At 44.5% G+C, this 27,656-nt stretch overlaps 1 protein-coding gene and 1 pseudogene across 1 annotated transcript; one reads left to right on the forward strand and one right to left on the reverse strand.

Moving 5' to 3' along the window:
- Window positions 1-25,714, reverse strand: LOC142587587 (uncharacterized). Its single transcript, XM_075698718.1, has 5 exons — window positions 25,514-25,714; window positions 10,567-10,703; window positions 10,416-10,507; window positions 3,436-3,522; window positions 1-220 (listed from the first exon to the last, which is right to left on the reverse strand). Exons 1-5 carry the CDS (start codon window positions 25,631-25,633, stop codon window positions 66-68), a joined length of 591 nt encoding a protein of 196 aa, XP_075554833.1. The 5' UTR covers window positions 25,634-25,714; the 3' UTR covers window positions 1-65.
- Window positions 3,581-6,413, forward strand: LOC142588242 (uncharacterized; annotated as a pseudogene).
- Window positions 25,715-27,656: the final 1,942 nt, after the last annotated feature.

Consider the following 27,656-nt stretch of genomic DNA (forward strand, 5'->3'; position numbering starts at 1 on the left):
ACAACCAAACATTATTTCCAAAGTGTTGTCTAATATAGTTTATTTCTGAAGTAACCAGGTCACTTTTAGTGCTCCTTATTTTTGATAATATTTTGACAGGTTGAATTATACAAACTTTTCCATTTCTGCCCGCGTAGGACAACCTTGTTGATCAAATTGAGGCATTTCTGAGGAATGCTTTCCACTGTTGAATTCAACCCACGGAGCTCATACCACGGGCCTAGAAAGAAGAACACAAGACTTTTAACAAGTCGAATATATGACATCGCAACTATGCTCCCTTTCCGGCACCGCTATTATAAACAATATTTCGCACCTTGATATCATCTACATATCCAGCCAAAAAGAAATAGTATTTTTTATTTCAATATTGAAATAAATATATGAAATAAAAATATTGAAATAAAATTAAAAATGCAGCGGTATGAATTCGGATGTGAAATTACTAAACGACAGTTTTCTTTTATAACTTATAGCCCCTACCCCATTTCTTTGAAAAGCGAAGTTTCATATTTACATAACGAATATTATTTCAGAGAAGTGACATTGCCTAAGCGGGTTAAATAGAAAAAATTGTAATCTGTATTTATTGATATATTCATGCCCAATACACGACGCAAATTTGAACAAGAATTTGAGACTAATTTAAATACCCAACAATGAAAAAAATGCTTTGGTCCTGAATATACTAATAGAATTATCGTAGCAAAACAAATGAGATTACTTATTAAATGAAAACAAACATACATTACTGAAATAAATGGTGATAGATCATCATACATCCCAGATATATTATAATACAGGTGCTTCAAGAAAAGTTAAAATGTCTTAACATCACACTTAGAGGCTCCCTCCTTAGAAAAACTCAACCTAAGTGATTTCGTTCGATCGCTGCAAATCCGTTCTCAGTATAACAAAAAAGGAGTAACGTAAGACAGAAAAACTGCACGCAAAATATTGTAATATACACACTATTGTACCAATAATGAGATGGCAAATTATAAATTTTTAGTTCCTCCTGAAGACCTTATAACGAATTTCCGTAAAAGTGGCCAACACGAAAAAAAGGTCGAAGAAGAAGAGATCATTATTGGAGATTTTCCGCGTCAGGTGCTCATTGGAGAGTGATTTTCTCAGCTAAAAAGTGCGTCGGTTCAAAGGAAGTTAGGTTTATGGTAGTAGGCAAGCAAATGTATGCTCGGCATGGTCGCGAAATGTGATTCTGTTGGAGAAATGAATGGACTCCAATCCACGCTGTGAACGTGGTTGGACAGCGAAGCTGTAAAGGACGACTAGAACGATTACCCAATTTGACGTAGCTTGAAATTATCCCCATGGCGACATTCACATGCACTTAACCTAATTGTTAGCCAAAGAGATTTCCACGGCCTCCGACTTGGCGTGCGCTGCTACTTCGTGCATTCGTGCACCTACAAAGTGTGCACGAGAGAGAAGAGAAATGCAGTTAACCACAGTTTCACCGGGCCTTGCTTGTACGCTGTCCTTCAGTAGTCCTCATGATACGTGGCCTTCTCATAACATTGTCACAACATAAATCAGTTGCTAGGCGTGTTCTTCTGTCACATACAAAGGTTAAGTTACAGCCCTTTCTGGTACTTATTTTAGAGTTGCCCCTTACCAGCAACTGCAGCCTACGTAACCGCAATTTTCATCGAGAAACGCTTTCGGTGAAGTGAACGCGTGAACGCGAGCATTGTGGTTGTTTTTTTTTTGCTTTTCCCTGCACAACCGGCGCGACCGCAGGTGCGCGGATACAAGCGCCTTCTGCTGGCGCTATGTTGAACCCAGGGGCGCACGCTTTCCGAGTGTTTGCTTACGGACACGACTGACCCGTCGCGAGGTAGCGTTGAATCAATGCAGCGACACAACCTGTCGCAACCGCCGAAACAAGTTATTTATAGGGTTTGTGCTGCAGCTGGACTCATCTATCGAGCTTCCCTAAGAACAATGGGTGCTACCTAGTGCTCCCACCGCGAAACTTGCGCGTGGCCTGCGAAATGCATGGCACGCCGGTGCATGTGAGTGCGTGAGAAACACGTCATGCGGCAGTCGGCCTACAATCTCGCGCTTCTTTTTGGAACGCTGTCCCATCTACTGATGAAACTCTAGTGATAAGTCCACGCGTGTCCTTCGAGAAGAGAACCGTGGTGCACCGGTATTCACCAACACTGAGAATTCTTCCCTCATATGCCGCACATCGAGCGGCGCATACTCACCAACCCAAGTGGTTGACAGGTTCATTCAAGAGCGGAACATTCTAAGTGTATGTATGGCAAGCTCGATAAAGCGTGGGCGTTAAAGCCGCTCATTCAAAAGCGTCACATACCCAATGCCACTGTGGCGCTGCCTGCTACAGCTTTTGATTGCTGTCCTTGCAAATCGCTTATCAACCGCTTGGATTCAGCCGAGCATCGGAGAAACGTAAAATATCTTTTCGGTATTGTAGAACGTAACATTGCCATTGGCACTTAACTAGTTTCCCCAGTTGGCGTCAAGGACGCGCCTTGAAGAGCGGTGCATACCTGTTCGTGCATACCCAGTGACAAAATTTGCATCCTAGAGGTTGATTTAAGTATAGCGCAGATGGAGTGGCGCATACCCAGTGCTTCAATTCGTAGTCAGAAAGATTCACTGAACAGCGCTAGCGGCCCATTTCCGCATCTAAAGCGACCCATGCCGGCATGAATGACGTTCGCTGTAGAGCGGCGCATTGGTACACATTGCATATACTCAGTGACCCATATTGGTCCGATGTTTGGCTTCCAAACTGGTTCCCTTAGCAAGCAAACACGGGTTACTCTTGTTAGAAGAATTTCCAACATATGCACAATTTTGTGGTAAGTTTAGGACGACAATGCGTGGCCTAAGGTTATAGGTAGTCGAATTCGAATAACACTTGCAATTGCTGAACGAACTTGAGAAACCGATAATAGCATCAGAAGCAGTTTCTAGAACAATAGTAAAAGGCACTGCAGAAAAAGAAGAATGTGGCCTTGTATGACACGATATAGTTACAACCCATTTTACGGTGACGAAACTGTCCCTTTCGATAAGTAGCAATAAAAAATTTTGTGCCAAGTCATATTCTTCAGTGTTACGCAAAGAAGTTTCAGTGCGTACAAACAACGCTTCCAAGTATTACGTGTCAACCACGCAATTCAGTATTTTTACCAATTTCAGGTTAGTTCAAATTCGTTGCCTATAAACAAATGAAAATGAATATTTTCTTACTGGCGGAAAAGACGACTTAAAGAGAGTACTTTCGCTACTTTGAGATGTTTTCTCAGCATTGCTTCCGGCGATCATATTTAAATTGCAACAACGAGTATTTGCCAAAAACATCGAAGAGTCATAAACAGATGTCATTGATTCTGTGCCCATATTTTATTAAATAGCCCCTTTCCCCATACTCACGACCAGATTGTAATTGCACAGAGAACACGCCACACGTTTTTGTTTCATCGAGATATCTGAGTTGCTCCCTGTAAGAGATCATCGCACCTGCAAAAAAACAAACACGGAAGCGGACGTTACAGTAAGTGAATCAAGTAGATATTTCATGCAGCTATCCTACAGCCATGCTCATTATGGAGCAAACAGCGGTAATGTACCTGTCAACTGAGAGGACGTTGAAGAAATTTTAGAATAAATGAGATGAGGTAAGACATTTATATTGTGTAGCAGTTATTTGGGTGTTGCTTAGATATAATTATTCAAAACTACCGCAAGCACAGTCCCTCAAGGCAGATGAGCTTATTATACACTGATGGAGATCAATAAAGCCAACCACTTGCACCTTTTGTAGCATCAACGAACAATGTATTGTTAGCTAACTTCTCTAAACAATCAAACCCAAATTCCATCATCGGGTTTCGGAACAAGCTCGGGACGCAAGACGCCATGATCTTACTGAGAACGAGATAATCGACGATACGACGGGCACCAAGGACCACAGAGCCATACTCGGGCTGGACTTGCAGAGCTCCTTCAATAAAGTGAGGCACTCGGCTATCCTGGCCCAAGTATGCAGGCTAAACATGGGCAGGAGGACATACCAGTACATCAAAGACTTCCTGATGGAACGGACCACCGAAATCTGCGCGGGAGACCTGCAGCTCGAAGAGAAGAAGCTGGGCAGTGTCGGAACTCCGCAGGACTCGGTGGTCTCCCCGCTACTCTTCAACCTCGTGATGATCGGGGTGGCCAACCGGCTAGAAAGAGTAGCGGGAGTCCGGCACACCATCTACGCCGACGACGTTACGCTATCGGTACCGGGTGAAGCGACGGACACATCGAGACAACGCTGCAAGAAGTGGTCAACGCCATCGAGGAGCAGCTGGACGGGTCTAGAGTCGTTTGCTCTCCGGCCAAGTAAGAAAGGCTGGTGATCCCACCGAAAGGAGCGGGCAGGAAAAGAAACAATGTGGAAGTCAAGTACGAGCGTCCCAAGATCACGGTCAAGACAGCGGGAGGTCAAGGAATACCGGAAGTCAAGAAGATTCGAGTGCTCGAGCTGCTCATCCAGCGAAACCGAGTCAACGGTGAAACGGTCAACAAGCTCGCGGGCAAAGCGGCCGCGGCAATGAGACTCATCCAGAGGATGTCTAATAGATGAGCGGGGATGAAGGAGGAGAGCCTGACTAGGCTCATTCAATCCTTCGCAGTTAGCCACATAACGTACGCGGCCGCCTTCCACAAGTGGAGGTGGAGCGAACGTAACAAGATAGACGCCGCCATACGCGAGGCGTATAAGGCGGCACTCGGTATCCTCGGTAGCACGACCACCGAAAAATTCATTGCGCTGGGAGTCCACAACACGCTGGACGAAATAGCCGAAGCACAGTGAACGGCGCCACTCGAGCGTCTCTCTGAAACGAGAACCGGAAGACAGATACTGCGGGATTTTGGCCTCGAGCGGAGGGAAGGCAAGCAGCAGAAATATGTATCTATACCGGATAGCATCAACAGAAAGCTCAGGGTCTGCCTCATCCCGAGGTACGTGAACCCCGAGCACAACAAGGTGTGGAGGTTGGCGAGGGGCAGGGCCCTCGTGGACCTCCACGCCAGAGAAGAAGGCGCCGTCTACGTGGACGCTGCGGAGTATCGAGGTAGCAGCGGCGCATACGGGGCGGTGGTTGTCGGGGCAGCGACGGGTGCAACGAAGACCACGGCGAGCGTCCGGACTCGAGAAGCGCACCGGGCGGAGGAGGTGTCCATCGTCTTGGCTGTCTCCGACCCCGTATGCACTACAGTGTTGTGTGACTCTAGAACGCCAGTGAAGAACTACGCCGAGGGTAGGGTAAGTAGTTGGGCCCGGTGCATACTGCGCGAGGCCGAAGACATCGGACGCAAAAGTGTTGCGTTGATCAAGTTGTTTCCGGCCAACATAGGTAGTGACCTGTCGGAACACGGGAACGTGAACCACAATGAGACGTTTAACTTGGCCGCGCGAGGACTAACCGACCGCGCAGCTGCAAGCACGGCCGACTCGGAGTGTTGGTCGCGGTGCAGTGCCAAGGACAAGATGACTATCTTCAACGAAATAATGAAGTGGTACAGACTGAATAGACAGACTATGCCGCCACCTCACCGGGGCTTAACCGGAAGGAGGCAGTGTTATACAGACAGTTACAGACGGGGTCCCTGCTCACCCCGGTGCTAGCTAAGAACGTGTGTCCGAGTGTGTACGCGAGTGACGTGTGTAGACTGTGCACGAAGGAAAGAGCCACCGCGGCTCACATCCGCTGGGACTGTCGCGTGAATCCGCGAGAAGCCAGCGAGAAGACGATGATCCCGCCGCAGCTAGAGGCTGCAACGAGAAGCTATGATCATGAGACACACCTCAAGGCCGTGCAGTAGGTCTCGGCAGCTCTAGTGAGGCAGCGACCGAGCGAATCCGAGGAGTAGGGGGGCAGCACACCAATAAAGGGGGCGGTGGGCCTCTCGGTACCACGGAAGTTCCGAGGGACCAAGACCTCCAGGAGCACAGCGCACGAGACTGACGTAGTGGCCGCGTCGCGGTAAAAGCTTGTCCCCCCTGCGTGGAGGGAGCCTAACCAATTCTACAGGCATTTTCAATAAAGTTGTTCTCTCTCTCTTTCTCTCGATGTCAGAAGTGACGGTGCCTATTTCGGTAACGCCTGTGGCAACTAAGCCGACTGTCACACTCAAGCATCCGCGTGATCCAAGAATCTTCTGCAGCACTGATGGCGCCAATGTTGACGACTAGCTGTAGATGTATGAGAGGGTGGGCAGCCGCAACAAGTCGGATTCCACAGTGATGCTGGCGAACATAAGTTTCAACTTAGCGGGAACTGCGTGAGTGTGGTTTCGAACCACGAAGACCTCGGTGATTGGGATACATTCAAGCAGAAGCTGTGAGATCTGTTCGGAAAACCATTGGGTCGGAAAGATGTTGCCAACAGAGTTGGCATCATGAGTTAACACGTCTACAGAAGACTACTTCACCTATATAGTAAACGAGATGGCACTCTGGCGCAAGGCCGACGCAAAAATACCGGAGTCTTAAAAGTCGTGCATGTCTTAAAAGCTATTGCCAATGAAGCCTCCAATTTACTCATTCGTGAGAATTGTACTTCAGTTAATGCGACGAACAGGGCGTACAAGCGTTTCGAGCAGGTGAGATGCCGTCGTATTTATCAGTCATTAGCAAGACTTCCGAAAACGGCTGCAATATCATCCTGTGAAGGCCGAGAGGACTCTCCTTAGCCGCAGCAGCTGTCTTCAGAGCAGCTGACGAAGATCGTGTGCCGTGAGCTGGACGCCGTGTGTCCGGCGGCTCTGTATCCACCTATCAACGACATATGCGCTCCTGTGGTTCCACTTCTTAAGGCTATTGTGCGCCAAGAACTCACCAATGTCGGCTTGCAGTCAGTTTCCGTCGGGACCAGTTCCTGGCCAACGGAACAGCGATCGCTCGTTCACGCTCAAAATTTACGGATGCCTCGAGGTTATCGCAACATGGGGGAGTGACGAACACCGGATGACCGACTTGCTTGCTTCAGTTGCCGTTTTCGTCACGTCGCCCGATACTGTCGCTACCGCTGGTCCTCGACAACCTTCTCGAACAGGCCTTGTCCGGACAGTGGTTTTGGGTATATCCAGCCGCAAGCTGACCCAAACCTGCCTGCCACTGATGGTACGACCACATGGCGCCGTCAGTCGTCCATTGTCGTCCAGGTCAACCCAGTCCCGTCACCCGTCGTCTTCATTCTGACCTGGACGCATACCGTCTGAAAACTAGGAGATGCAACTCCAAGGGGCGATGCTGCATTGTCGACGTCTCCGCCAAAGCCTTTCACACTTCGGACCACACGCAATATAGTCGATGTAGAAGTTTATGGCGTATTTATCTAAGCACTTCTTGGTACGGAAGACCATATCTCGGCGATGAGCTGCAGTGTTCGTTGAGGCTTGAGTAATATCCTTAAGCCGGCCGCACCTCGTGCTATCCGGGTTGCTGATGGAGCAACTCCCATTATTCTTAGCATGTGCACTGCCCAAAATAACTGCTGCTGGTTTTAACACTTCCGTTTTATTTGCTGCTCTGAAACGGTGTTCCCGAGACTTGATCTTCGGCCTCGAGTTTTTATCGGGCCAATCAGCACTCACGGAGTGCGCTGCTGCCCCCCTCCAACTCAAGCTCCAACTCACTTTCCCCTTGTAAATAGTTGTAAATACATTTGTGCATCGGGCTTCCTCTTGATCCAACACGGCCACAGCTGAACCAGAAGGCCTGATATCAGGATGTCGCGATTCCTCCGGTTTTTATAGCGAGGACGAGCGTACGAACTTCGAGGTAGATAGGGTACCCTGAGTGAGCGGTAGTCGCATCTACTGACTATGCAAATTGATTGGAGTCCTACGTTGGTCAATTCTTCCAGCACAAAGGTCTGGACGAGGTATATATTTCTGCGTGGAAATTGTCTTGGGCACGAACCCTGGGGGAACTAGATAGGCAGCTTTATTCTCCGGGCGAAGAATGCGCAAAATGCCGACACGTGTACTTGTTTGTCTTACTCGGGTGAGCGCTTTTCACCGTCTAACAAATGTCATCGCTTAAGACACGTTCACAGCGAAGGCGGAGCGGACAAGCGGTTGCGGCTAAGCGGCCGCGGATTTTCCGCTTTGCGGAAAATACGCGGCCGCTTGGCCGGATCGCGCCCGGGCCGACTTTTTCCGCGCGGATAAGCTGGCCGCTTTGGCCGCAGCCAATCAGAACCCGACACTGCGGAAGCGCTGGTGAAGGAATGTAAACGAATGTCTTTCTCTGGGCTTTTCGCTTCTGTTACTCAAAAGCGTTAAAACGGCAAGTTGGGCCAGTTGGTTGGGGTTCATAGTAAGGTTTGTTACAGCGCCACACAAGACAAGGACAAAAGAAGGTATAAAACGACGACACGGCGCGGTGTCGTCGCCCTATACCTTCTTTTGTCCTTGTCTTGTGTTGCGCTGTAAGAAATCTTGAAAATCGACTAGACAAGTGGCGAGTAAAATGCCAATGATCTTATCTTCTTCGTCTGAGCTCATCATTTTGCAGAAGTAGATAGCGGACGGGAGCGCGCCAACCCACGAAGAAAAATATATCGAAAGTGCGCGCACAAACCCAAAGTGCCGCGAGATGGCGGCACGTCCCTGAAATAGCTAAATAAATTGCGAGATGCCCCGCCTTCCAGGCGGCGCGGACAGCCAGACAACGCGGCCGGTGAGAGCAGGCGCGGGCGCTCGCCGCCTCGCAGCTTTGAAAATCCGCTTGTCCGCTTAGACGCTCCGCTTTCGGTGTGAATGTGCCTTTAGCGCGGGATGAGGCCGCGCGTATCGGAAGTTTCTCGAATGTTATCGATGGTTCTATCCGCTGTCTGTTGTCGCCGAAGTTTGTGTAATCTGATTGCATGTGTGACGGGAATTGTGTAGAACCTTTTGGAAGGCACGTGGGCGCCAGAGATTACTTTGGAACCTTCGATGGCTAATGTATAAATGCCGATGCGCTTGACCGGCAGATCAGCTTTCGATGACCGCTGACCCCGTTGGCCGCCGTCCCTGTGCTTTGAGTGTAGGCTGTTTTGGTGGACACAACTTCCCCCAGTAAAACCTACTTTCGTCATTAAGACATTGGCCGCTGTATCATTCACCGTCATTACCAGGTGACAATACTGTCGGATGCAGCAGACAGGGGTGGGAGTCGGAGCGACGGAGTTCCTCGAAGAGACATGTGGCAGCCGTGTAAAGAAGGCGAGAAAAGTGGTGGGAAACGCGACGGCATTTGGCTTCTTCGAAGCGACGGCATTCAGTAAGAATGTCTTGCACAGTCGAAGACTTCTTGAAAGCGAGGAGCGTAAACTTGTCGTCCGCGATTGATTTCACGATATGCGCGACCTTTTCTAATTCCGTCCTCTTCTCGACAACCTTGCGACAAAGCGCAAGCACGTCCTGAAGATACGTCACATAGGACTCAGTGCAAGTCTGAGCTCGGCACGCAAAGCTTTCGGCGCGGCACGCTGGCTGCCAAGAGGCATGTTAAAAAAATCAGTGAGCTTTCGTTTGCAGGAGTGCCACCAGGTGAGTGTGTATTCGTTAGTGTCAAGCCAGACGCGTGTCGCTCCAACGAGGTAAAAGATCAGGTTAGCGAGCATGGTGCTCTGGTCCCAGTGATTGCTGGCGCTCACTTGTTCACATAGTTGCAAACACGGAGTGGTTGCAACCAATCTTGAACTTCGGTGTTATCCGTTTTGGAAAATGTAGCAGGGTCGCGCGTTGCGCAGTGATGACGGAGGGTGCTGGTCGCACTTGCCCGATGCATTTTCGCCTTGAGCTGGCATTGCTGATGCAGTGAAGGAGCGCCCGCTGGATAAATTTGTTCTGCATCTGGGAGAGCCCGCAATCTTCAGAAACCTTTACTAGGCAGAAGAGAGCTTTAAAATATATTTACAGGATACTGGCAATGCACCTAGTGGCATAAAAGACGGAAGACAGTCCGCGGGCTTCCAGCGAGCGTCATGACCTTATGTACCGTCCCCATCTTCGTCTCTGGCAGTGCTTACGTCAGCTGCACCTTACATATAAGTCAATTTTTTGAAGTCCTATTGCTCGCGCGGTATCACAACGTGCTAGTAGGCGCTGGCGCATTGTGGCGCATTGCGTAGCATTGACGCTGTTTGACGCATTTTGGCGCATTGTGACGCACGGGTGCATTGTGAAGCATAATTTCATGGAATTCATGAGAGTAACAATGTGATTGACAGACTAAATTACGAATTCCGCTTTTCTATGAACCGTGTTAAGATATCTTGGACATTTGCAACTGTGAAGTGCACAGTGGGTAAACAGAACGTACTAGGCTTGCAGTTATACTGGACAGTCGAGAGTCTACTGCTTACCAGGCCCATGAAGAAGCATGCCATCCAATTTTCCACGTTCATCCCCGAACATATTCAGACGCACCAATTTTCCTTCCAAGGGGTTCACTGTCCTGTAGAGACAGCAGAGTTCAATGCCAAAGTTTTTTTAGCAAGACTACTGACAACTTACTTGTTATTCTGCCAATAATACGTTCTATTAAATGTGACATATGTCGCATTCGCGGCCATAACAACGTCCACTCGGCAACTTGATTGCGTTTGTGCTGTCGTATTCACAGTCCATACCAGGCTTCTATTACAGTAGAGCTGTAAATGATCAAACACAAAGTAAGCATGGATGTCTGCTTTTTTATGCTAATCAACAGAATAAAAAGGAATCTGTCGTGTTTATTTAGGCGTTGCTATGTTCCAGGAAAAAAAAGGAAGCGACTCCGAGACAGGGACAAATATCTCAGCAGCGTGAACGGGCCTTCACTTTGTAAGACATTTAGAGTGATGCTAAATGAAATATTTTATTTCACATGCTTAATGACCTTATAATAATTAGTACGTCATTTCGTCACACGGTCGAATAATGCACTAAATAATTTAAGAAGCCAAATCAAATCTGCGAAGCACGTCAGCTGGATACAGATTCCTCAAGGAGTGATGGCCACTGACCCGCAAACATCATGAAAGAGCTACAAAGGAAACCAATAATATACCTTGGAGAGAGAGTTTAACGGCTGCAGAAAATTTTGTCCTGATCGAAGAATGCGTTCTTGTAACATTGAGGTAGATAACGATGAATAAGGATCACTTGAAGCCAAAACAAAGGAGCAAGGAAAGCCTACTGAAAATTACTTCATTTTATCTGAAACCTACAAGTAAGGATGAAAAGATAAATTGCATATTAAGTCAATTTTACGCAAGTTCAACATAAATTCATACCTTCACATTACACCTGAAATCCTCCAAAAATCGCATATCGCTGTCCCCCATCCAATCATTTTTGTGTCTGCCACTATGATTGTTAGGTTTATACCTGGCAGTGCTAGGCAGCCCCACTCACAACTATGGCGAACAATGCTTTTAACTCACAAGAGTCACATAGTTTGGAAACTTGCGAGTGGGCAAGATGCAGGTAAGTTCTCGTATGCTGATTCAGAACACCTGCTCGGCGACGAGTGTGGCGCAAAATTTTGAAGCACGTTGGCTTAAGGTCCCAGTTTTTCACATTCCCCACAGGGGAACCACAAAGATTGTGGAGAAGACAGAGGCCGTGGCAGTTTAATGATAAATTGACACATGCAGAAAGCAAGTGTGTTTCGGCTCTAACACAGGGCTATTTCGCTTTTCATCCAGCTCCAATTTCTATTCTAATGCGTAAGTCTTCTTTGGCCAATGGCCAGGCAATACATGTATGCCACGTGAGGCCTTATATCTGCAAAATCAATGCATAATTTGTCAAGTTGACCTAACGCAAGCGGCATGCGGCCTCTTTGACGTCACACTTGGACTTGATTTGGAACATCACATGACTCCGACGGAAATGGCTACGACGATGACGGAAATGCGCCTATAGTTTCAATTGCTACCGAAAATTATAAATAAATAAAGGCGGGCTTCCATGAGCTGTTCCAGAAGGCTTCCATTCATTAAAGTTAGCTTTAAGCTCGTGATGGTGGGAACGGGCATGAGCTATGAACATAGCCCTAATGACGTCGTTGAAGTGCTTGTCTGCCCTGGAAATGAGGGCTGAATGCTACTTTTGGGAGCTCCTGGGGTGTGTTGTATGAATGTTAGGCCAGGCCATTCAAAAGGCTTGATGGATATCCACGTTCTTCATGAATGCAGTGCGACCAGCAGTTTCCGATACTGTATCTGGCATGCTGAGCAGGCACCTTTTTGCACGAAAGTCAAGCCGGTGTATTTTGGGGGTGGGAGCTTAGACAATACACGTGCCCTAGGAATAAAATTTCAAGCCAAGGGTGACTCAGGAAGGACACTCGCACATCGAGGAGAGTCAGTGGATGTCTCAACTACTGAAGATTGGGACCTCCATAGTGGTACCGCACAGTATAACGCCGAAACTCTTCAGTAGAATATGTCTTCCTAGCACGAAGACATTGCTAGCCGTTATAGACTCTTGGAAAGACAGGCAACGCCACGCAATTTAGATTCAGTGGACGTCGCAGAGGTTGCAACGGAAGCGTTGCTGTATGGTCGTCTATATTGAGAAGCAGCGGGCTCGTCGAGAGGCAATCTGATGTCGTCGGCAGCAAGAACGAATACTGTTCAACATAAAAGCGTGAATGAGCTCATGAGGCATGGCCGTGATGGCATCTGTGCCTAGTGAATCTTTTGATATCGGTGTTGCAGGAGGCTTGACATCCGTGACATAGGACTCAGCTAATTGAAGTTGTGGAGATGAAGACATAATTGGAGGGGTTCTGTCCGAATTGCGGGATGTCAAATGGAATGACGCCGAATAGGTTCCTTGATGATGCATTGCTAGGCTGTATAAGTATAGCAATTCACTTTTCAGGCTGCTCTGCATGTTTACTTTTGGCGGCACTCGTTCATGATGATAGAAAACGTCAGCGAGGATGTATCTCTTCAAAACGAAGTACTGCCAAAGATGTGGTGGCAGTGCGGTTGGAGTACAGCTGCGCATCCACACACTAGAAACATATTATACGGCATCGTATACGATAGAGGCACAGATGCAGACGCCACGGGTTTCTAGCATATGTGGGCGCATTATTTACCCGGCAGTCCGATGGCTATAAAAGGGCTGCTGCAACGGTTGGTGTGGATCTTATTGTCCGCATCCACCTTCTTCGTAGGTTCATGGTCACACTTATGCGGTGGCTGCATCGACAGATTGCCACCACGTTTAGTTAAGGAGCTAAGCTAGGCATTGTGAGAGGCTTCCTCATGAAGGCTGAAGAATTCACTGTAAATTGGTGCGGGCAGAGGCATCTCTCCTTTATGCCTCTCTCACTTTTTGTTCAGTTATGGCGAGCATACAGAAGTGAACAAGCATTTTTTCCTCACGAATCTACGGCTACGCATAAATTTTCACGATAATTGGTTCATGTCTGTGCTCAATAAGTCAAAAGCGCTTTGGAAAATGAGGCGTACGCATATGCCGTTGTGAGGATAATGCCAATTTAACAACACTATTTTGACATATGGCACGATTCCGCATGTTGAACGGTCAGTTAATGGCGTTGGCTCAATAAGTCGACACGTGCCCTCTAGCCCCAATCTCAGAACCCGCAACACCGAACATAGAATAAACCGAGAAAACGAAAGTATTACCGCAACGTGCGTACGGTTAGGGCAAAGCGGAAAGGCTACCTTTGTTGTTTGGTGCCCTTGGTCTTTGACAGAGTAAAAAACTCGTGCTGATAGAACATGACACCTCACAGACCAGATTTGCATAAATTTTGAATATTTCATAAGTTCTCCAGAATAATTGTAGATAATTTGCCGTAAAGATAAACATTTCTTTTTGTTTCCACCAACTTAGGGTATTTGCTACCTCTGGGCAGGGCCCCTAAGAAACCTGGTACTGAGCTGAAAAGCAGAGACCGGAACCGAACCAATGCAATATTTTTCGCGGCATCTCATAACCGAATCAAACCTTGAACTTTTTTTCATAACTGCTGTGAACTAATTAAATCACAGGTTGAGCACAGGTTTGGGTTTGTGGCACATGAAGAAACACATCGCTGTGATTGTAAAGTCACTCCGGGAACGTTGGTTGTACTTGAATTTATGTAAGCAGCATGCTTTTTGGTTGAAGCGTTCCAAGTGGTAATATTTTGAACGCTTGATGTTTCTTTATTTACAAGCGATCCTCTTTCTTGAAATATAACGAAGGAATTGAATTCCGGAGCACTTGCATAACTATTAGATAGTGAATAATTTTTAAGCTCAGTACTTTGTAACAGTGGTTTGTTTCCAAAGTAAGAAAATATCGCCAATGATTACGATACTGCCTAATGCAAACGTTGAGCACCACTTTATATGTATTTTCATTTCGCGACATACGCGCTGGCGCGGACATTTGTGTCCTGTGGCACACTGCAAACGGAGCGAAATATGGCGCAACTCCCTGACTAATCGGGGTATCGCGAGATGCAGCACATGGGTGACGAGTGGGCACCATTCACTGCAGTCGCCACAAACAGACATCGGCTCATCAACACTCTGTCTTCATATATAGTTTCGGTAGACGCGCTCCCCGCATGTCATCAATGAACTGACAACGGCGCGCTAATATGGCGCCATCACGTAGCTGCCATCACCGCAAAGCCCATCTTGCGTGGCGCAACGCTTTCTTTTCCTGACAATTTAGTCATACCCTGGCAAGCAGAAGTAAGCGGAGGAGGGTGCAGCGGACCCATTTTCCGCCTCATGGTTCCGCTGCACCTTCGCTTACTTCCTCCGCTTACCTCCTCACGCTTACTATGCTATCGCCATCTTTCAACTCCCGTTCTGTTCCGCTTTTACTCTTTCATACTTCGCTTTGCTTCTTCGCTAGATTACAACGACGAATGGCGCCACCACGAAAGGCAGGAACGAGCGCATAACTGCGCTCTAAAACCAACCTGCAGCAAGGAAATATATACCCCGTTAACTCTAAGCACTACTACTTATTCTCTGCTTTCTGAAGAGCTTTTATTGCAGCTCCTGTATGCAGCCACCGCCATCCACCGTGAGACAGATGAGCAAGAGGGCAGTTAGGGAGCAGAGAGGCAGCAAAAGTTACTACCTACGATTGAAAAGCCCGCGGCATCGCATGTGGTCCCATCAATCAGGATGGACTGTTCGGTGACCTCACGCGAATCTCAATTTCCTGCAACACCACCACAAGATGATGCCCTCTGCGCATTACCGGTGGTAAAATAAAGCCATTCTACGTGCTGTAACGCCGAAGTTCTGCCTCGTCGCGTTCACGTGTAGCCTTTCTCCTTGTTAGTCGCTGGCGGAGTCGGCGTCCTTTACCAATCCGGGTCTAGCCTCGTTAGTAAGGTTGTGCTTAACTTCATGGTGGCACGAGCTTCAGGCTGGTGGTGCTCTGCACTCTGGTGTGTGCGCCGCAGGGCTAGTGCATGCTTTGGAAGCTTGTGAGCACTCGAAAACCATACACGACCCTAGTCGTGTAAGCGAGAACGCTATAAATTACTATGTGCACCAAAATACTATAGAGGAAGCAGGACCTTCTGTCCAGAAGTGATTTAATGAACTCATAATCGGAAGCAAAAACGGCTAGCCAGCACCAAACAGCCAACGCTCTAACATTCGCATTGCGTATAACCTCTGAGTTTATCTTTAAGACCAAGAACATCAATACAAAAAAACTAGATCCTCAATAAACTTGTGGATAAGGGTTGGCGAATGTTTAGTGTTTATGGCCTTTGAGTAAACTTCAAGAAGGTTATGTACTTCTCGTTTTCTATGTACATTATGGCTCTTTAAAAATCGTATAGTGTGTGCACGCGGAAACCGACAGTGATAAATTGAAGGAATATTTGTAGGGATGGGGAATCACGTTACGCCTTACACAAGGGGGAAGGTTATTGAGTGTATCCTGCGTAGAGTTGTCATTCTTGGTTTTCTAGGGAAAGTACACGTGCCAACGACAAAAATATTGCACAAAATTGGTTTCATGTGAACAGGCATCTGCAGGCAACGTCCTACGTTTATGGCTATTACAATTAACCGAAATTGCCTATGTAAATGTTCGAAATAAACACATTCTGCTTTGTTTCCATTACAAATGTGATGCAGGGTACCTTTCTGTGAAAGGGCCAATTGATAGCCCCCTTTATTGTTGTGGAGTTTCAGGGATCTTCAAAAAAAATGTTTCGTGAGATAACCTGGTGGCATTTTCACATCATCATATGAGAACATCCCTATTAGTTTTCCTATTAGTGATTCTTGATCGAAGTTCGACACATTGTTTAAATTCCTACTGAAATGTAATTCGAGAACGCGCGATATTTTTTTTTAATTTACCAATTTAGTGCCTATTCAACCAAGTGATTTGAACAGCATTCTTGCTTCATGAGACTGGGCGAGAGATAAAGAGAGATAAATGCTCTCTTATGGTTGATCACTCATAACAGAGGTTTTGGACATTTCCAGTCATGAAACAAAATCTGCAGCGGGTAAAGTTCAAACTTTTTCATATAAATTGGGCCGAGTACGTAAATGTTAGCAAAGTTCAGTGTATGACTTGTGTGACTGCTTCTGAGGAGTGTTTAGCGGATTTCTAAAATGGTTTGTGATGTGACAGTTTTTTTTCGTTCATGAACATCGAAAGTTTAAAAAATTTTAAACAGGCATTTGAAATGCAAATGTGTTTCTGTAATATGTTCCTGATTTCCACAAAACGATACACTCTTCAGTGATGAATGACTGTCGAGTACCACAAATTTTAATGCTAGCATTCATGCCAGTTTCATTACTCCAACAGTAGTCGTTCCCAGCATATCTGAGAAATGTCGAATATTATTCCAAAATTGCAAGCAGCAAATTTAGCGGAGCTCATTGGCTCAGAAAAAGTAAGAAAACGCTAGTGACCAGCTGTTAAGACATTAGATTACCATTATTTCACGCAAGCACCACCTGAAGCTTTGGGTTGATATTCAAGATGCTGAATTTTTTACAGAAAAAAGTATTGAATTATCATAACAAATTAAATCCTATCTTCCACAGGTGCTTGTTATCGTGTCACTTGCTAGCCAGCTAAACTATTCTTCTCGATTACTTTGCGAATAAATTCGTCATATGTTCTTGTGAGCACTGCATGTTGAATATACTCAGTCATGCGAGTTTAATACTTCAAAACAGAAATCTCCTTCGATAAATATAAGTGGGCTGGTGTCTGAGTACGTGAAAATTTTAAGGTATAGATTAGCGACGGGTCCAACACGCGCCTACTGCTACCTTCTTGTTTCCCAGGCAATAATTGCAAAGTTTCAGTCATACAAAAACCAAGCAAAACACATTGGAGCTTTCCATCTAAGTAAGGAATGCAACCCATTGAAACTTATTATTTATTGAGTGTTTGTTTCTATTTGGCTTCTACTATCCCGCTTTCGATATTATAACTTCCAATGAATCTTAATTACGTGTTGAGAGCTTAAAGATGAAATAATTTTCGGTAACGCATCTATATTAGTCCCAAAATTGCTGCGGGATAAATCAGTTTTCCCGCCCGGCATGCAAGATATATCAACACTGCTTACCGTGATCGGTTAAACGCCCTTGCTCGAGCTATTAAAACATCCTTACTCTGCAAGGTTGTGCTAAAGTGCATGAATATTCTAGAACACTATTCCCCAAAAATTACCATGGTAACTATATTTAGCGTGAGCCCCACCTTAATCGTGTGCTAATCATGAGTGCACACGGGCTTGTACGCTGCGCGTATCTTGGGAATAATGTTACTTGTTGTGGCACATCCTTATTACCTTGCTGGCTCTTTTCTTTTCTCGCCATGAATTCATGCACTGGGCATTCGGCTGCGGTTTGCCTTGGAATAGGGTTTGTTTGAATTTGACAAACTTTTAAACGTTGCCGACACACTCTGATGATGAGAATTATTTCCATTTCATGGCCACTCATTGTTTCAGGCATGTTGCCACGTGGTCGTGACGTTTAAGAACACAGTAGCAACACTGTGAAAGACAAAACTAACTTTTATTGGGCGATCCTGTGCCCACAAAAAACAGGCGACACTTATAGCGCAACGATAGCGGCTAATACAGCGGCGATCGTCGAAAATCTGATCTACGGGTCAAGCCCGTCGGCTTTTGTTCATCAATCGCCGAATGTTCCAGGCTACTCTCTGGGTTCCCGCGTGTCTTCCACAAAGTTCTACACTATTCGCGTCGCGCATGCATGCAATCAGATTACACAAGGCTCAGTGACAGACAGTGGATGGAACCATCGAGAACATTCCAGAAACTTCCTATACACGCAGGCGCGTCCTGCGCTGCGTGATGACATTTGTTAAGCGGTGAAACGTGGTCGCCCGAGAAAGATAAACATGTAAACGTGTCACTATTACTAAAGCTTTTGCAGGCTGCATCTGCAGGCTTGGAGTAACGCCTGTCACCGGTAAAAGCTGGCGACAGCGAGTGGGGCTATACTAATCTAGGTACAATCAAATTAGGAAGGCCCAAAAAGCTTCCACAAAACACTCCCTCACCAGATCAGCAATTGGCCTCCCTGGTGCAGTATACAGCAACCCCCTCCCAAAAGGCTAACTGAATTACCCAATGGTCTTCAGTCCCCAGAAGCTGCGGAGCACCTGACCAAGGCGGCGGTCAGACCTGTAACGCAGCAGAGGGTGGTAAGAATCTCTGGATCCATACAGGCCGCAAATGGAAACTCACTCCTGCAACGTTTAACACCCAAACCTCTCAAGTGAGGCTAGCTTAGCAGGACTCTTTGGGGAATTATCAGACATTGTTTGGGATATCATCGGCCTTAGTGAGGTTAGAAAAACTGGTGAGGCTTATACATTGCTGAATAGCGGACATGTCTTCTGCTATAGAGGTGCCCTAGATAAGAAGCAATACGGGGTAGGATTCCTAATCCATAAGGACATAGCGTTCAATATTGACCAATTCTACAGCTTTCATGAGAGAGTAGCTGTAGTCGTAACCAAACCTAATAAGAGGTATAGAATAAAGGTAGTACAAGCCTACGCTGCAACCTACAGTCGCGATGATGAGCAAGTAGATCAGTTTTATGAAGATGCGCACCCCCACCACGCAGATCCCATGGCATCAGTCACCACATTTGTCCATGTGGTGATTGATGTCCATTTGTCCATTTTTCCTGTCCGTCATCATTTTCGACTTCTGTAAACGCCTGCATCTTGTAAACCCCACCCCTTATGTAACAACCCAAAAGGGGTCTTTAAGGAAAATAAAGTGATGTGATGTCATGTTGAACTAGCGATGAGAAAAGTGCAAACTCATTGTATTGTATTTTATGGGCGACTTCAATGCAAAAGTGGAGAAAAAGCAGGCTGCTGAACAAGCAATTGACAACTACGGCGTCGATTCTAGGAACGCTATCGGTGAGATGCTGGTAGAATTCGCAAAAAGAAGTAAGCTTCGCATAATGAACACCGTTTTCAGGAAGCGTAGCAGCGGAAAGTGGACCTGGAAAAGCCCTAATGGCGAAACCAGAAATGAAATTTACTACATACGTTCTGCTGACCCAAGCATAGTGCACGATGCAGAAGTGATAGGTAGGGTAAAGCGAAGTGACCGTAGGTTAAGAGGGCTAGGATTCAACTAAATTTGAAGAGAGTAAGAGCAAAATTAGTCCAGAAGAAACAGCTCAACCTAGAGGCAGTAAGGGTAAAAGCAAACAAATTTAGGCTGGTACTTGCAAACAAATATGCCGCCTTAGAACAGAAAGATGATGATGACGTAGAACTAATAAATGAAACCCTAACTAGGTTGTGCTTCAGAGGCAGCAGTTGAAGTGGGAAGCAAGGCGCCAAGGCAACCAGTAGGCAAGCTCTCCCAAGTAACAAAAGTTCTAATAAAGAAACGACAAAAAATGAAAGTGTCCAACTCAAGAGATAAGGTAGAATTTGCGGAGCTGTCAAAACTGATCACCAAGGCGAAAATAAATGATATTCGAAGCTATAACTTGAGAAAAAGTGAAGAAGCCGTATAAAATGGACGCGGACTGAAATCAGTGAGAAAGAAACTTCGCATAGGAAAAACCAAGATGTATGCACTAAAAGATAAGCAGCGCAATATCATCAGCAACATAGAAGATATAGTAAACGCTGCCAAGGAATTCTATACTGACCTGTACAGTACCCAGAGGAATCAGGATACCTCAATTCGGAACAGTAAATAACACGATAAAGAAACTCCTCCCATAACTAGAGATAAGTTCAGAATGGCCTTGCAACACATGAAACGAGGAACAGTGGCAGCGGAAGGTGGAATAACAGTCGATTGAATCAAAGATGGAGGAGACATAATGCTTGGAAAACTGGCGGCTCTCTATACGAAGTGGCTATCGACTGCAATAGTCCCAGAAAACTGGAAGAATGGAAACATTATACTAATCCACAAAAAGCGAAACGGTAAAGAATTGAAAAATTATAGGCCCATTAGCTTACTCCAAGTATTATATAAAATATTTACCAAAATATTCTCCAACAGAATAAGCGCAACACTGGACTTTAGTCAACCAAGGGAAGAGGCTGGCTTGAGGAACGGATACTCTATATCGATCACATCCATGCCATTAATCAGGTTATCGAGAAATCTGCAGAGTACAATGAGCCTCTCTATATGGCTTTCAAAGATTACGAAAAAGCATTTCATTCAGTAGAGATACCAGCAGTTATACAGGCATTGCGTAATCAAGTAGTAGAGACCGCTTACGTAAATATCCTACAAAATATCTTCAGAGATTCCACAGCCACCTTAATTCTACCCAAGAAAAGTAGAAAGATACCTATAAAGAAAGGGGTCAGGCAGGGAGATTCAATCTCTCCAATGCTATTCACTGCATGCTTGGAAGAAGCATTCAAGCTATTCAACTGGGAAGCCTTAGGAGTACATATCAACGGCCAATATCTCAGCAACCTTCGGTTTGCCGATGACATTGTTCGATACAGCAACAATGCAGACGATTTACAACAAATTATTGAGGACCTTAAAACAGAGAAGGTAGGAGTGGGATTGAAGGTTAATATGCAGAAGAGGAAGATAATGATAAATATCCGGGCAAAGGAACAAGAGTTACGGACCGCCAGTCGACCTCTAGAGTCTGTGAAGGAGTGCGTTTACCTAGGTCAATTATTCACAGGGAACCCTGACCATGAGAAGGAAATTAGCAGAACAAAACTTGATTGGGTCGCATTCGACAGACACTGCCAGCTGCTTACTGGAAGCTTACCATTATCATTGAAAAGGAAGGCGTGCAATCAATGCATTTTACCAGTATGGACATATGGGGCAGAAACCTAAAGACTGACAAAGAAGCTTTAGAACAAGTTAAGGACTGCGAAAAGAACGATGGAACGAAGATTGCTAGGCATAACGTTAAGAAACATGAAGAGAGGGGTTTGGATCAGAGAGCAAATGGGTATGGGTGATATTCTAGTTAAAATTAAGAGAAAAAAATGGAGCTAGTCAGGTCATGTAATGTGCAGGTTAGATAACCGATGGACTGTTATGGTTACAGAATTGGTATCAAAACAAGGGAAACGCAATCGCGGATGAGAGAAGAGTAGGTGGAGCTATGAAATTATGAAATTCGCGGGGGCTTGTTTCAATCGGTTTGCGCAGGACAGGGGTAATTCTCGATCGCCGGGAGAGGCCTTCGTCCTGCAGTGGGCATAAACCAAGCTGGTGATGATGATTACTGAAGCTTTTGAAGCATTTCTCAATAAATTATGTGGTTGCTAAGGGTGGGGTATTGTATGCAGTGCTCTAATGGCCTAAGCACAACATGTGGCGCTTTGCTAGAAAGTAGCATCAGTCAGAATTTGTCGATAACAATAAACGTTTGCGTGAGTGCGAGAACGTGGCTTTGGTGGGCGGAAAGCGGTCTGGTATGACGTAGGGTGAACAGGCTCAGAAAGCAGAAAGGAAGTCTCAAAAGACAAATTCTGGGACTCGTTCATGGAATTCCATTGTAGTTAACACTTAGTGATTATTTTATCTAAAAGGGGAAGATTCTCCGAGTTTCACAAAAAGACTAATGCTCAAAGAGACTGTATTTTGCACAAATCGCTTTATTATCAGAAAATCAAGCACAGTCACACATAGCGTCGTCGTTTACAGTTCAATGGGAAATGTCGATGACCTAGTTATGAGTTTTGTGGGTTGTGAAACGTCCGGTAATTCTTGCAGAAGGCTGGACAAAATTTGTATGAAGACAGAATGTTACCAAAACAAAGTGCCTTCTTGTTCGAATTCGACCATAATATGTTAGAAATGAAAGACCTCAAAATGATAGAAGGCATCAGGGAGCCTCACAAGCTGTCATTGGTGCTGTCGCATGTAATGTGTCTCTCTTGCACAATTTCATTCGTTTCATAAAAAGATTTACTGATTCATAGCAGTGTGGACTTGCGCAAGAAAATTAAACCAATAAATTCACAATGAGTCAACTTCGCTTTTGCACGTTAACTTGGCCACATTAACCTGAATTAAATGAATGAGTACCCCCTACCATGAGTAGATCGCAGAACTCTTTCGCAGGCGAGATTTTTCCAACGAATTGAATTGGCGCTATAGTGTGTCAAAACCACGCGATAATCTAGGTCGAATCTCCTGCGCGTTGTCTTCAATAAATACCCTTCTCAAAGCACGCGTCATATAAAATGGACAATAATACAATCAAATTGAAAAGGTGAGGTTGCGCTCGTTCTGATATGACGAAATAAATGCAGCACTGCATAATTCGCGATTACCAGGTGAGTGACCCACACGAGCGCAATAAAACTGTAATATTGCCGTTTTATAGGTGATTTTTCAAATTGAAAAGGTGAGGTTGCGCTCGTTCTGATATGACGAAATAAATGCAGCACTGCATAATTCGCGATTACCAGGTGAGTGACCCACACGAGCGCAATAAAACTGTAATATTGCCGTTTTATAGGTGATTTTTTATAGCAAGATATTCTAAGATACCCGTAACAAAAATATCTGTTTTGTGACGGGTTTGACATCTTCTAAAAACGTATCAAATAGACATAGACAATCATCACAATCTAAATTATTCAATTTCTTTTATTACTCATACTGGGATTTATTGGAAAGAAACTAGTGTAAGGCATGCTTGACGCTTTCGATACATGATAAGTCCTGGCCCAATTTCTGTTCGAACGTAACTGCTTTGAACTGAAAGAACTCGTTTTTTCTCATAAATAAAAGCTGAAAATGTGTCCCACCAAACAACTGGAATGCTGTGCAATGTTCAGCTACACTAATGAGGCGCAAAATAGTGATTCGGCTTAAAAGAAGCGTTTACTCCAGAAAGAATGTTCGAACAATAATTTTTGCTTACCTAGTATCAGGGCTGACATATATAATTTAAGCATTGCGAAAAATTGTAAAGTTCCAAGATAAGTAAGCGCTGTTCAACAGCTGTTCAATACAGCTGTTCTTCCCAAAACATAGTACAGGACATATGCGAGCACCCTCAATGATGTCACGAGAGCTCCGTTCGCACGATGCCCACAAAGACGACAGTTCCAGAGTATTAAACAATCTAACAAGGGTGGACGCTTGAACTAGATTGTAATTCATTACAGAAACGACGTACATCCCAAAGCACAAGGACTGAGAGACACTACACACGCTGCACTGACTACCACCGCTATTTTATTCATGAGCATGAGCATCATGAGCATTTATTTATTTATTGATTTAGTTAGTTAGTTAGTTGGTTGGTTGGTTAGTTCGTCCGTTCGTTAGTTGTTTAGTTATTTATTTGCTTATTTACCATACTTTCAAGGCCAGAAGGCATTACAGAAAGGAGTAGGCGAACATAGAAAAACGTTTGCGCAAGATACAAAGACATTCAATGTGGCGTTTCCTGAATGGTGGCTTTGGAGGTGTCGGTATCCAGGGTGGCTGCCCCAGTGCGTGAAGGTGGTTCCGATCTTTCCTTGGGCTAGGGATGAATGCATTGCTACAAAGTTTAATACATGAAGACGGCACACCAACTTTGAAACAGGGGTCAGAGCGAGATGATATGTATGACGGTTGGATGACAAGCTGTCCTTTCAACAAAGAGTTGTGGTGGTAGATTTTATAATAAAGCGAAAGGTGGAAGCATATACGACGAAAAGAAAGCTCTGGCGAGGAAAGTATTGTTTTCATTGAAGTAACGCTGGCATATCGGGAGTAGATTGATAAGGCAAAACGTGCGGCACGATTTTAAAAGTCTTCTATTTTCTATAATACTGTAATGTTCGCCGGGTCCCATATGGTGCATGCGTATTTTATTTTGGAGTCAACTAATGTTTTGTAGAGTTAGTTTCAGTGATGATGGTGCGGATGAGAAGTTTTGATGCAAATCGCTCAACATTATATTGGCAATGCTGCATATAATGTCGACATGCATGTGCCAGGAAAGGTCGCTGGTGTTGTGTACTGCAAGGTATTTGTACGATGAGACAACTGAGAGAGGGCAATTATTGAGGCGATATGCATGCTGTGATATGCGCATGCATTTACATTTGCTTAAGTTAACTTCATAGAGCGCTTGTTAGACCATAACAAAGCGTTATTAATGATGTCTTCATGTTTACGAGAATGGTTTAGTTCAGCAATTTTATAATATAGGACGCACTCATTAGCAAAAAGCCTAATAGTTGAAAATTTCACACAGGAAGCAAGATCATTATGATAGATTAGAAAAAGTAGAGTACCTAGAACCGATCCTTGCGGCACGCCTGACGTTACCGCGAGGGGCGCAGAGGAAGAATTGTTCGCGATTATGCATTGGGGCCATAAGCTGGGAATGAAAAGCGGACAAAAGGGATGCTCTACCAGCAAGTCATTTCTGCTAAGCGCATGCTGGCGTGAATGAAATACGTAATTGGAAGATAACAAAAACTTGTTGAACTACCTCACCAACAGATCATCACATCAGCGGTATGAAGGAATAGCCGAGAGAGTAAACCAGGAGTCATTGGTAAATAGTACTAAAAACGCAATTATAATATATCTTATGAATAAACGTAAATGTACCTATGGAATCGGCACAATTTTTGCACACGCGCGTGGTCTATCTTCAACAAATATCAAGACGCGATCATGTACATAAATTAGGTGTTTTCATTGGAGAAAATGTTTTCTGATCATTTCATGAGCAGGTGTACTTTACATAACTATTCTGTGAGACATTGGTCCTTGATTCAATAAGGATGTTAATTTCCGAAACTACTTGATACGTCAGTGCAGTTATCTATTTCTTATATAGAATACATTTTTATGACGTAGGCAGAAAATTTATGCCTTGGGGGGTAGATCGGTGACTCGCACATGACAAGAGCATTTTATAACTCACTTAATGAAATGTCGCGCTGATGACAACCAAAATCCACAAATTACCTTTGTGATATCGAGTGTCTCCGGCAGAGGAATCGTTGTAGGTGGAATGCGGCACTGACATTGCTGATATATAGTTAGGAGGGCGCACAGCAAAGTGTTTAAATGTATATGCATCGTCATTCTTTAGGTGAACTAGCTTCAGGAAAGCTACCAGCATACCAAAACTTGTTAGCATCTCTCTGCTCGAAGATTCTTTATGTACCTTTTCCAATGCCGGATGTACGTATACTTTAATACAGCATTTCCCTGCAATAGAATATTACAAAATACATGCTTCTATTTTTTTTTCTTTTTGACACTTTGGTAGCATGCACTGCTCGGTGTAACAATGAAAGCCTCTATGATGTAGGCCATACTATGGAATATCAGATTTTTTTTTTCAGAAGAGCACACACTTGCATGCGGTCAATTTCACGTTTATTTTTTTTTTTCGCTTTTAAAACAGCTGCAATAGCCTGGGACTTCAGTAACTTTACTGAACGAAATGCGTAGCTGTGTTGCGACGACTTCAATTTTTCTGTTCATTTCTGAACCGAATTCTTGGTACACAAGTGGTCTTCGACAGTGCGCACGTAATACTTTAGGGCTATTGGGAATGGTTATGCTTAGATTTTTTTACACTTATTTTATTTCGGGCAACCAAATTCTGAGTTTAGTGAGTTCACAATGGTAATATTTTTAACATATTGTCAACTACGCATTATTTCCATAAATGTATCCCACATGTTGAAAGAACTATAGGAAAAATTATTATCTTGCGGCTCAGTTTTGCTCGCTAAGGTCTCTCAATTTCACTCTGAATTATTATACTCCCCAAATAAAACTTTTCAACGAGATGCATTTACAATATTATTACATTTTGTGTGTTAACACTGTAGAAATACGTCGCAGCGACAACCACAAAGATATCCTGCGTATATGGAAGGCTTAACAGTTTCAGGTATACAACCTGCTCTGGCATAGTTGCATGATAGAACTTTAAATTCAATTGATCTCAACCTATTTTAATTCGTTAGCGCGCACTAATACTCCTTTAACTATAAAAGAAGCCAGATTTCACTTTTTTTCTCTTCTTGTGTTGCGCTTCTCTGGTCAAAAGATTCGCTACCTGAGTGCTATAATCAAGCAGAACAGGATAATTTTGCGGTGTAATTTTTCAATACATGACCATGCGACTGGTTGTGCACAATCGAAAATTTTTGCACTGTAGTGACCGAGAGTAGCGTTTTGCAAGAGCATTACATTTACTTATATATTCATTTTTATTTATTTATTAGTACATCAAAGGCCCCATTGAAGGGGTATTACATGAGGGGTGGAATTTCAGCAGTACATTCCTTCTATGGATGCATATTCTAATTTGGGACGGATAAGTGTTAAGTAAGCAAGGGATTTCATTGATGGGGGTGCTAGTCGCAGGGTACATCGAAAGTAACCAAGGGCACGATTTGCCTCGTTAGTAACCTGTGAAATATGAAAACATCAATTTAGATCAGATGTCAAATGGATGCCTAAATAATTGTAAGTTGCTACTGAAGCGATTTCTGCATTCCCGATTAGGTATCTTGAAGATGGTTGTGAGTGACGTCGGTGGAATGATAGCAGAGATGTGTTTTTTTTCACATTTAAGGGCATTAGCCATGAATTACACCAGGTTAGTACGTGCTGAATGTCAGACGGAAGAAACAAGCTGTCATCGGTGTTAGTAATAGGCCGGTAGACAACGCAGTCATCAGCGAATATGCGGATCTTAGAACATATGTTAGCAAGCAAATCATTAATATATGTGAGAAAAAGAAGGAGGCCCAAGACGGTGCCCTGAGGTACCCCAGATATAACAGAGGAATAAGAAGATGAACATTTATTAGCAAAGACAAACTGCTGCCGATTAGTGAGAAAGCTGCATATCCAATTAAAAACATGTTCGTTAAGATTGAGACGAGAAAGTTTTAGGAATAGTCGTTTGTGAAGAACATTGTCAAAAGATTTTTCAAAATTAAGGGAGAGGGTGTCAATAGGAATGTTATTTATTTGTTTTTATTTATTTATTTATACAATATTGTGGACAAGAAGTCCAAGCAGGGTGAGCAAAAAGAAACATGATATACACAGAAGAACAAGATGAAACAAGTGTGTGACACGT

This window comes from Dermacentor variabilis, chromosome 7 (genome assembly GCF_050947875.1).
Source record: "Dermacentor variabilis isolate Ectoservices chromosome 7, ASM5094787v1, whole genome shotgun sequence".
NCBI classification, from domain to species: domain Eukaryota; kingdom Metazoa; phylum Arthropoda; class Arachnida; order Ixodida; family Ixodidae; genus Dermacentor; species Dermacentor variabilis.

Bases quoted from the DNA above. Each gene is read 5' to 3' on its own strand.
- LOC142587587 (XM_075698718.1), bottom strand. From the start codon at position 25,633: ATGACGATGCATATACATTTAAACACTTTGCTGTGCGCCCTCCTAACT. The intron at 10,704-25,513 runs GTAATTTGTGGA...GATCATTTACAG, and splicing joins AGACACTCGATATCACAAAG to CTCTACTGTAATAGAAGCCT. The intron at 3,523-10,415 runs GTAAGCAGTAGA...GTTTTTTTGCAG, and splicing joins CATGCTTCTTCATGGGCCTG to GTGCGATGATCTCTTACAGG.